Raw genomic sequence first — 10,198 nt, 5'->3', positions numbered from 1 at the left:
ATAGCTACACAACTTCCCTTGCCTTGGACAATTTATTGCATTCACTTCAGGAGGGAATGAATGGTAAGAGATAGAGATGATTCCCCAGACTACCTCCTATTCAGTTTGGGAGCTAGTGGAAGACTGCCTTCTCTCCAACACCAGTCTCTGATGAACGGGATCTATTAAAAAGAACTGCGTTGGTTTACACTGCAGATTGAATGGAGCACTAAGTGACTGCATTAGTATTCTGCAGTGGGGGTAATTGTCGCCTCCAGTTGGTATATAATGTTGCAATAATACTTTCACACAGGTGCAACAACTGTTCAAGTGTCCTTATTTAAGTTGTCACTACTACCCAGAATATCTCCATCAAATGCCCCCACCTCCCTTCACCCCACAGTTTTTTCCTCCCTCTTAGCAGGTGTAAAATAAACAGATGAGGAAATACGTGTACTTTCAAACTGTCACCTATGTATCATGAAGGTGGGAGGCTACTGCAAATAACTTAGAAACTGCTTCTAGGAGGCGTTTAGCAATACAGCCCACCGATACAGGTCAGATGCTATTAATTGGATCACCCCCAACCCCTCAGGCCTGGGCTGTAATTTGCCAAACAACCATCTCTCATTTGCAAATAAAAGTTAAAATCAATCCACAGATACAGAATGCTGACTTCCTGTCACTAAAATTTACAGGGGTTTTCTTTGTAGAGCTGGCAGATTGTGACCAAGAGAGACAGAGAGAGAGAGAGAGAGAGAGAGAGAGAAGGAGAGGGAGAGGGAGAGAGAGGATGAATATCACTTGCTTCCTAAGCAGGGATTTGCCTGCGATGCGCGGCGAGAGGACTGCGGCGGCTGATTTACACAGTTGGAGCGGAGGAGGAGCCGGGGGGTGCTGGGGGGACAAGCTGGCTGAGGCTCCGGCGATGGGTTGATCTGGGGCTCCCGAGTGCCGCTCCCTCTCTGCGCGATTTGGGGACGGCTGATGGATTTGCATTCGGGTTCCAGCCTGGCGTTTGTTATATTGCCTCCTAACACTCGACCTGGCGCTCCCAGTTTGGGTGCAGACGTTGGTAAGTAACGTGTAATCCGATTTTAGTTATTTCCCAGGCCATTAAAGTGGCACTTTTAAAGCAGGTCAGTCATAAATGATGCCGCTGCCGAGAGCGTCTCCTTCGCCTGAAACGTTCCGCGGTCTCCTTCCCGCTCCCCACCCCCCCGCCGCACCCCGCTCCAGAAGTGAGGGTGCTTGAATGGTGAGCTGTCAGGGGGCTCACTCTCTGCCAACCGGATCGCTTCACCTTGGTGCTTTGCCCGAGATCACCCAAATTCAAGTCGAATTTGGTGTGTACAGCCGTACTGTCGTATTCGTATTCCATCTCTGCTTTTCTCTCCTCCCCCCACCGCCACCACCTTCGCTGTCTGGCCAATGCTGGGATCTGGGATCCGGTCACCCCCTTCCAGCCTCCTTCCCACTCCTCCCCACCCTCTTCTCTCATCTACACAGCACCCAGCCCCACTCCCACCTACTCAAAGGGTCAAGAGCAAAGACACCCGGAGAAGGCAAGGTCTAGTTCCAGCTCTCCCTAAGGAAGAAGGCCTCGCGAAGGGATTGCGCCGTGAGTGACAACCTTTCAGGAAGCAAGAGAAAAAAAAAACAAAACAAACAAAAAAAAAACCCAGAGAGCGAGCCAGGGCTTTCGGGGACCGCGAAGCTCGCCACTGAATCGAGAGCACCGAGATCTGAAAACAAAGAGCCCAGTCCTGGGACACTCACTGCTTGCCATCGAGGGTATGTAGAGCTGCGGTCGGGAGCTGCCTGTCACTGGCACTGCCGCGCTAGGTGTGCGCCCGGCTTTCACATTGGTATGCAGCGACCATTTCCCTGCAAGTCGCAAAGGTGGAAGCACTTAAAAGGATTACAAGCGTGATTTGGTGGCCTTTCTGAAAGTTGGTGCCTGAGGAGGAGAAACTGCAGGCTACTGCATGATGGATACAATTCAGCCTCCCAGAGAGTTTGCACCTCTCGCTGGGAAGCCCCTCGGAGTAAACCTCGGAGATCGAGAGCGCTCTGCACGGATAGGTACTCACCGCCATCCTTTCCTACTTTGCCTAATTGAAACCAGTATTCTCGCGTGTAAGGATGTTCTTTGTAGAGCATATAGTTTGGCCGCGGTGGCTCCTATAAGCTCACAGGTGCTAGAAGGTTGTAGTTTTGAACTGGATATTTAGCTGTAAGGACGATGATAGAAAGAGTGGTACTGGAGACCAACATACCCTCGGACCCCTTTTCTTGGGGGAGTAAATAGTAAGTAACTCCAATAAATAGGCCAGGTGGTGGAGCGAAGGGCCCCTCCCCCAGCGGATCGCTCGTGTTGTAAAGGATAGAAGGAAAATGGCTTGAGCTTTTAATCATTTTCCATTTCTAAACAGACCCATTGTGCGTTTCGCCCGGCGATAGATTAGAAAAGGACCTCTGGAAAGCTCAGGGCTTTACAGAAAATGAATGATGCAGCATTTTAATTATTTGTTCTAGGGAAGATCATTTTGCTTCCATATTGGAATATTTAATCTTAGATATGGAGAGATTAGTGGGCTCGGAGATCCAGCAAAGAGGAGGGGGAGGTGGGAGGGGGTACAATGGGGAGAAAGGGCTTCTTGTCCTCCCTGTGGACAAATGATGCCCGGGCGCTCTCAGCAGAAAGCGGTCGGAATCCGGGCTCCAGAGCCCTTCATCCCCTAACTTTTAGAGCTGTTCCTATAGCTTAGACACCCTAAACTGAGATAAAGGAAAGGAAAATGGTGAAATAGCCTATTGGACATGTCCCAGATCAAGAATTTAGGGGGTTGTAGTTCAAGAGAGAACAGAGAATGATTGCCAAGGGGGCCATTTACTGTCACTGGGAAGCCTCCCGATTACCCATCGATTCCATCGCATCTTGGGTTCCGATAAGATCCTTGAAACAGTCACCGTCTCTGCACGTTGGGTACAGAAGGTGGTGTGTGGGGGCCGGTGGGGGGGGGGGAATGGTGAAGGAGAAGGGACTGCTCTCGTTCTGAGCTCAGACTGTTAGTGTTGGTCTGCTTCTCGGTTGAGACCCGGAGAAATAGGGTGGGTCTGGAATGTTAAGGGTGTGGAATGTTAGAGAATCCTGCCGGCCTGCTTACTTAGTCTCTGACAGCTACTGTGAAGTGGCAGACACAGGTGCGGTCATTTCTAATGCAAAATACCATGCAAATATCTGGTGACTGACTCTTAAGCAACGTTTTGTTGAGTTAGGTGATTTATATATATTTAGAACGGTAAGAAACTGATACATAAGTTGGGTTTTGTATAAAGCGCTTTAAAAAACAATCAGCTCTACGGTCTAACTTTGAGCCCTTGGGCAAGTGAGTCCAGTTCTTTAGCGACCAGAAAGTCCCTCCCTTCCCCATGAGTTGGTGACAGGATTGGCGTGTGTTGAGGGGCTGGGGGGCGATATTGTGGAGGCACAGTTCCCGCTGACTCCTTTGCTGCACACTTGCCTCTCTCCAGCTTCTCTACTAAGGTGCATTTCCTCCCAGCAGGTAGGACTGTAGAACCATCAGGTGAGCCTTTAAAAACGCCTCTTAGAGGATTCTTGTGAGCTCTGGTCTGGTGGCTCCTCTTCACTGAAATGTCTTCCCTCAATCATCCCCACCCTCAGGACTCTCTACCATCCCTTTGCCGAAAATATCACGGAGAAATATTTGGTGGGGCGGGGGGGGGGTGGTGGTAGGAAAGAAAAGAAAGAATCTAAACCCTGAAATGCTGCCCCCTATCCCCTCGAGGTCTTTCCCTGTGTAAGAAGTGAAATGTGTCATTGTTACCCAAGTGGTCTGCGTATCCTTCCAGAGCATTGGTTTATCTCTGTTTTTAAAGAGGTGGCAGCAAACACATAGCTGTTGAATCCAGGGGGAATCGAAGGCTTTGAGGTGCAGTACAACAAAAGGATTCCTGGTGCAAAGAGATCGAAGCAAAATGCAGGAGAAACTCGGTCCAAGTCGCTCAGGCTGCCTGAGCTCTTACTCAGGACATTCAAGCAGAATCAGCTAGATTCAGGTCTTCTGCTATGGAGACCTGAATTTCCCTTTATCCCAGTCTTTGGAGGGAAGTGTGTGCTGTGAAAAGGATAATTCCGAAGGACAGTCTTACTTTTCAAACTGTCTACACTAGAGAGTGGAGATTTTGGGAACTAGAGGAGCAAACTAGTCAAGCAATGGTTTCCTTTAGAGTTAAAATAAATTAAAACATGCCTACACCCCTCCCCCAGTCCCAACCAAAGGAACGTTTCCCCTTGGTTGATCTCTTCTTCCTTCTTATTTTATTCTGACAATTTGTCATTTTGACCCCTTCACTTCTTTTCTCTCCCCTTAAACACACACACACACATACACACACACACACACACACACACACACTCACACACAAACTGTATAGTCACGGCTTCCTAGTGCTCGCGCCCGACCCCATGCTAAGCGCGTTCCCCTTCTTGGAGCTCATTTTGGTGACGTGGAAAGCCGGATCCAGGGTTACAGCACATATTAAAAAAAGAAAAAAAAAAAAAATCCAGCGCAAGAGAAGTCCGAGATTCTGCACCGTGATTGAGCCTGCCTTCCTCCCTGCCTTCCTCCCGCCCTCCTTCCAAGGATGCCCAATGATGTGCTGCCGGTACCCAGGAAGAGAAGCTACGGCGGTGGCAGCAGCAGCGGCGGCAGCGAAGCTGGAAGCCTGCAGCAGCCCTTCTCCCTCCTCTGTTGAGTGTTCCAAGCGGCAGTTCTGCATTCTAAAGAAACCCATTGAAAGGCCCATTGCATTCCCAGCACGTCTCAAGCTTGCTGCCTTTTATTTTTTTCCCTTGGTCTCCCCCCACCCCCCAACTCCCTTGCCTTCAGCTTCAGCAAAAGGAAGGAAGGGAGAGGGAGAGAGAGAATCCTTAAACTCAAGCTTTTTCTTTTTTTCCTCCCCCGATGTTCAATGCTAAAAAAAAAAAAAAAAAAAAAAATCCTGCAAAATAGGTAAGTCAAAGACATCTGGAGCCTTTCTTGTCTAAATCTCAAGGACCTCAAAAACAAGAAAAAGCATTTTTAAAAAAGAATGGTGAAAAGGAAATAACTTAAGTAGATTTTAATATTTTAAAAGGGATACAGGGAAGACTAACCGATACTGCAATGTAGCCTCATCTGCCTTCTCTCTTTTTTCATTTAATTGTTTCCAAAAATTGAGTATTGCATGCCTGAGGCAAATTTCTCTTTGCTTCCTTACGGGTTCTCCTTTCCTTACAGCTGTGTACATCATATGCAAGTTGAGTGCGGAGATTTATTCTTTTCACTCTCTCTGTAAATTATACCATTGTGTTTGAAGTTAGAGGGTTGACAAAATATTTCCTTAATGGATGCATCTGTGTGGAAAGAAAATATATGCTAAAAATTCGTTTATTTTTATTGATTAAAAACAATTCGATTTTGACTGTTATTTCAGTGACTCAGAAAGGGTAATCTAATAAAACTGCATTATTATAATTTATTTATGTATGTATTTTCATATACTGATGATATTAGGCAAGGAAAGAGAACCAAAGAGTAAGTCTCTGTATTATTAGAATAGTGCACTGTATTTGTTTCTTCTGATGGGAAAAGAACGATGTCTTTCTTTGAAATGTATTTCATCTGATAGATCATCTATCAGCAGGTAAGAATCCAGGTTTCCACTCTTTCCTGCCTTTAACTACCCAACTCTCCTCTAGCCAACCACCTGCCATTCCATCTTTTTGCAGGGTTTCTCAGTAGATCTCAAAGGCACAGATATACATTCCAAACTAAGCTCTGAAAGTGTTTTAATACAGACACTCCCAGGCTCAGCATCCTTTAGCTGTCACTATCTTTAGCTCTGACAATTGCATGGGCTTGTTCTTTAGAAAGGCTAATCACCCTTAAAGAATTTAAACGACCAAAATGATACACATATGTAGAAATCATTTAATTAAAGGAGATGTTAATGATCTGTTTGGGCAAAAGGGGTTGGGGTATAGTGTGTTACTGAGCATGCACTATAATTAAGCATATTGTGCTCATTTCTTAAGAGAAATCTTAGGTTTTCCTGAGATACCAATCATCTTATACATCTCAACATCTGATACTGGTCAATGGGCTCATAATTTATCATACTCTTTAATAACTTTGGGGTATGCCATGCCTTTTTATGAATAGAAACCCAGAGTTTAAAGAACACTTTCTTCCATCAGAGTTTCAATCAGATCCATAATAGGCACCTCTGATATCAATATGATTTTTAACAGGCAAACAGGTGTAATGGCCAAATGATTGCCATTATTACTGAATCTGCCTATCCGTAAAAGGAATCACTGTATGCAGTTTCCTTGCTTGCTATAAGAAGCAATGAAGGCTGCTTTTGATTTCATGATATGCCCTTTACCAAATATGGCTTGATTCAGGAAAATGTCATCACATGGTACAATATTTCAGTCTCCTAATTTTAGGATATAGGACATATTAAGCATGTTGATAGGTTATTTTGACTGTCAGTTCAACAATTACTAAAGTTTTTATATCACTCTTAAAAAGCCCCACATGTATGAGACAATTAGAATAGAGCATATGACTAAAAGCTAAAAATCTGCATCTTTATTTCTGTTGCAGTTTTGTAATCAACCGCGAACGATGAAACCTTCTATAGCTGAGCTGCTTCACAGAGGGAGGATGTTGTGGATAATTCTTCTAAGCACAATTGCTTTAGGATGGACTACCCCGATTCCCCTGATAGAGGACTCAGAGGAAATAGATGAGCCCTGTTTTGATCCATGCTACTGTGAAGTGAAAGAGAGCCTCTTTCATATACATTGTGACAGCAAAGGATTTACAAATATTAGTCAGATTGCTGAGTTCTGGTCAAGACCTTTTAAACTATATCTGCAGAGGAATTCAATGAGGAAATTGTACACCAACAGTTTTCTTCATTTGAATAATGCTGTGTCGATTAACCTTGGGAACAATGCATTGCAGGACATTCAAATGGGAGCTTTCAATGGTCTTAAGATTTTAAAGAGGCTATATCTACACGAGAACAAACTAGACATCTTCAGAAATGACACCTTCCTTGGCTTGGAAAGTCTGGAATATCTGCAGGCAGATTACAATGTCATTAAACGTATTGAGAGTGGGGCATTTCGGAACCTAAGTAAACTGAGAGTTCTGATTTTAAATGATAATCTCATCCCCATGCTTCCAACCAATTTATTTAAGGCTGTATCCTTAACCCACTTGGACCTACGTGGAAACAGGTTAAAAGTTCTCTTCTACCGAGGAATGCTAGATCACATTGGCAGAAGCCTGATGGAGCTCCAGCTAGAAGAAAATCCCTGGAACTGTACATGTGAAATTGTGCAATTGAAGAGTTGGCTGGAACGCATTCCTTACACTGCCCTGGTGGGAGACATCACCTGCGAGACTCCTTTCCATTTCCATGGAAAGGACCTGAGAGAAATCAGGAAGGCAGAACTCTGTCCCTTGTTGTCTGACTCTGAGGTGGAGGCTAGTTTGGGAATTCCCCACTTGTCGTCAAGCAAGGAAAATGCATGGCCAACTAAGCCTTCCTCAATGCTGTCCTCTGTCCATTTTACTGCTTCTTCTGTTGAATACAAGTCCTCAAATAAACAGCCCAAACCCACCAAACAACCTCGAACACCAAGGCCACCCTCCACATCCCAAGCTTTATACCCTGGTCCAAACCAACCTCCCATTGCTCCTTACCAGACAAGACCACCCATTCCCATTATATGCCCTACTGGGTGTACCTGTAATTTGCACATCAATGACCTTGGCTTGACTGTCAACTGCAAAGAGCGAGGATTTAATAACATTTCTGAACTTCTTCCAAGGCCACTGAATGCTAAGAAACTGTATCTGAGCAGCAATCTGATTCAGAAAATATACCGTTCTGATTTTTGGAATTTCTCTTCCTTGGATCTCTTACATCTAGGGAATAATCGTATTTCTTACGTCCAGGATGGGGCTTTCATCAACCTGCCTAACCTAAAGAGCCTCTTTCTCAATGGCAACGATATCGAGAAGCTGACACCAGGCATGTTCCGAGGCCTACAGAGTCTGCACTACTTGTATTTTGAGTTCAATGTCATCCGGGAAATCCAGCCTGCGGCCTTCAGCCTCATGCCCAACTTGAAGCTGCTATTCCTCAACAATAACTTGCTGAGAACCCTGCCAACAGATGCTTTTGCAGGCACATCTCTGGCTCGGCTCAACTTGAGGAAGAACTACTTCCTCTACCTTCCTGTGGCTGGTGTCCTAGAACACTTGAACGCCATTGTCCAGATAGACCTCAATGAGAATCCTTGGGACTGTACCTGTGACCTGGTTCCCTTCAAACAGTGGATTGAAACCATCAGCTCAGTCAGTGTGGTGGGTGATGTCCTGTGCAGGAGCCCCGAGAACCTCACCCACCGTGACGTGCGCACTATCGAGCTGGAAGTTCTCTGCCCAGAGATGCTGCACATTGCACCAGCTGGAGCATCCCCAGCTCAGCCTGGAGATTCTCACCTTGCTGGGGGGCCAACGAGTGCATCACCTTATGAATTCTCTCCCCCTGGGGGTCCTGTGCCACTTTCTGTGTTGATTCTCAGCCTACTGGTTCTGTTTTTTTCAGCAGTCTTCGTTGCGGCAGGCCTCTTTGCCTATGTCCTCCGACGGCGCCGGAAGAAGCTGCCCTTTAGAAGCAAGCGGCAGGAAGGCGTGGACCTCACTGGCATCCAGATGCAATGCCACCGGCTTTTCGAGGATGGTGGAGGTGGTGGAGGTGGAAGTGGAGGTGGGGGACGACCGGCTATTTCTTCCCCAGAGAAGGCCCCTCCTGTAGGTCATGTATACGAGTACATACCCCACCCTGTTACTCAGATGTGCAATAACCCCATCTACAAGCCTCGCGAGGAGGAGGAGGTGGCCGTTTCATCAGTCCAGGAGACAGGGTGTGCAGAACGCGGGACTCCTGGGACACAACCCCCAGGAATAGGGGAGGTTCTCCTAGGAAGTGAGCAGTTTGCTGAGACACCCAAGGAGAACCACAGCAACTACCGGACATTGCTAGAAAAAGAAAAGGAGTGGGCCTTGGCAGTGTCCAGCTCCCAGCTCAACACCATAGTGACCATGAACCATCATCACCCTCAGCCTCACCACCCAGCTGCTGGTGGGGTGTCAGGGGTAGCTGCGGGAACTGGGGGAGACTTGGCTGGGTTCCGTCGCCATGAGAAGAATGGTGGGGTGGTGCTGTTTCCGCCTGGGGGAGGCTGTGGTGGTGGCAGTACGCTACTAGACCGAGAGAGGCCACCACCAGCCCCCTGCACAGTGGGGTTTGTGGACTGTCTCTATGGCACAGTGCCCAAATTAAAGGAACTGCACGTCCACCCTCCTGGCATGCAATACCCAGACTTACAGCAGGACGCCAGGCTCAAAGAAACCCTTCTCTTCTCGGCTGGAAAGGGCTTCACAGACCACCAAACCCAAAAAAGTGATTACCTCGAGTTAAGGGCCAAACTTCAAACCAAGCCGGATTACCTCGAAGTCCTGGAGAAGACAACATATAGGTTCTAACAGAAAAAGAAAAATAAATTAGTGCTTTTTTTTCAAAAGAAAATAAAAAGAAAAAATATATCCCTTGCTCCCTTTATACTTGTCCCAATAACTCCATTCTCACAAACTTCCCTTCCCTGAACAGAACTGAAACCGCATGATAACTAGAAAATACAGATGTATGCTCTCCCCACTCAGATGTGATTCGGAGGAAGGGCCATACTCAGATCATTAATCAATGAAGTGCCTTCGCAGACTTTTGCCAGCAAATGTTATTATTTTTTTATACTGAAACTTGAGACTTTGACTGTGCCATGTGTAAGGTAATATTAGGGATCGTTGTATTGATCCTAATTAAGTAAAATTCAATGTGTCTTTTTCTTTTCAGTAACTTTTGTTTTTAGTTGTAGTTTTGTTTTGACAGGGAGGGGGGAAAACAAATTGACATTTGTGGCTTTCGTTCCTCTTGCCCTCATGGCACAGATTCTGTACATGTATTAATACTGCAGTTTGCTGCATGCCTGGAAACTGCAAGGCAGGGAGGGAGGGGGCGGGTCTTGCTCGAACGTTCTCACCCACTCATTTTTCTCTTACATACA

The 10,198-nt window shown here is 46.2% G+C and overlaps 1 protein-coding gene across 4 annotated transcripts; it reads left to right on the top strand.

Annotated features, from left to right (window-relative positions):
* Positions 1 to 711: 711 nt before the first annotated feature.
* On the top strand, positions 712 to 10,194 carry SLITRK3 (SLIT and NTRK like family member 3). 4 transcript variants are annotated; one of them, XM_067033951.1, is made up of 2 exons: positions 712 to 1,054; positions 6,660 to 10,194. In XM_067033951.1, the coding sequence occupies exon 2, from the start codon at positions 6,681 to 6,683 to the stop codon at positions 9,618 to 9,620; it is 2,940 nt and encodes a 979-aa protein (XP_066890052.1). In that variant the 5' UTR covers positions 712 to 1,054; positions 6,660 to 6,680; the 3' UTR covers positions 9,621 to 10,194. The 4 variants fall into 4 exon arrangements, with proteins under 4 accessions (XP_066890052.1, XP_058920903.1, XP_066890051.1 ...); XM_059064920.2 differs by lacking the exon at positions 712 to 1,054 and adding an exon at positions 1,217 to 2,064; XM_067033950.1 differs by lacking the exon at positions 712 to 1,054 and adding an exon at positions 1,514 to 1,773.
* The last annotated feature ends 4 nt before the right edge of the window (positions 10,195 to 10,198 follow it).

This window comes from Kogia breviceps, chromosome 5, assembly GCF_026419965.1.
Source record: "Kogia breviceps isolate mKogBre1 chromosome 5, mKogBre1 haplotype 1, whole genome shotgun sequence".
Lineage (NCBI taxonomy): Eukaryota > Metazoa > Chordata > Mammalia > Artiodactyla > Physeteridae > Kogia > Kogia breviceps.
Note: the sequence above shows the minus strand (reverse complement) of the source record. Positions and strands in the feature narration are given on the sequence as shown.

Bases quoted from the DNA above. Each gene is read 5' to 3' on its own strand.
- SLITRK3 (XM_067033951.1), top strand. From the start codon at position 6,681: ATGAAACCTTCTATAGCTGAGCTGCTTCACAGAGGGAGGATGTTGTGG.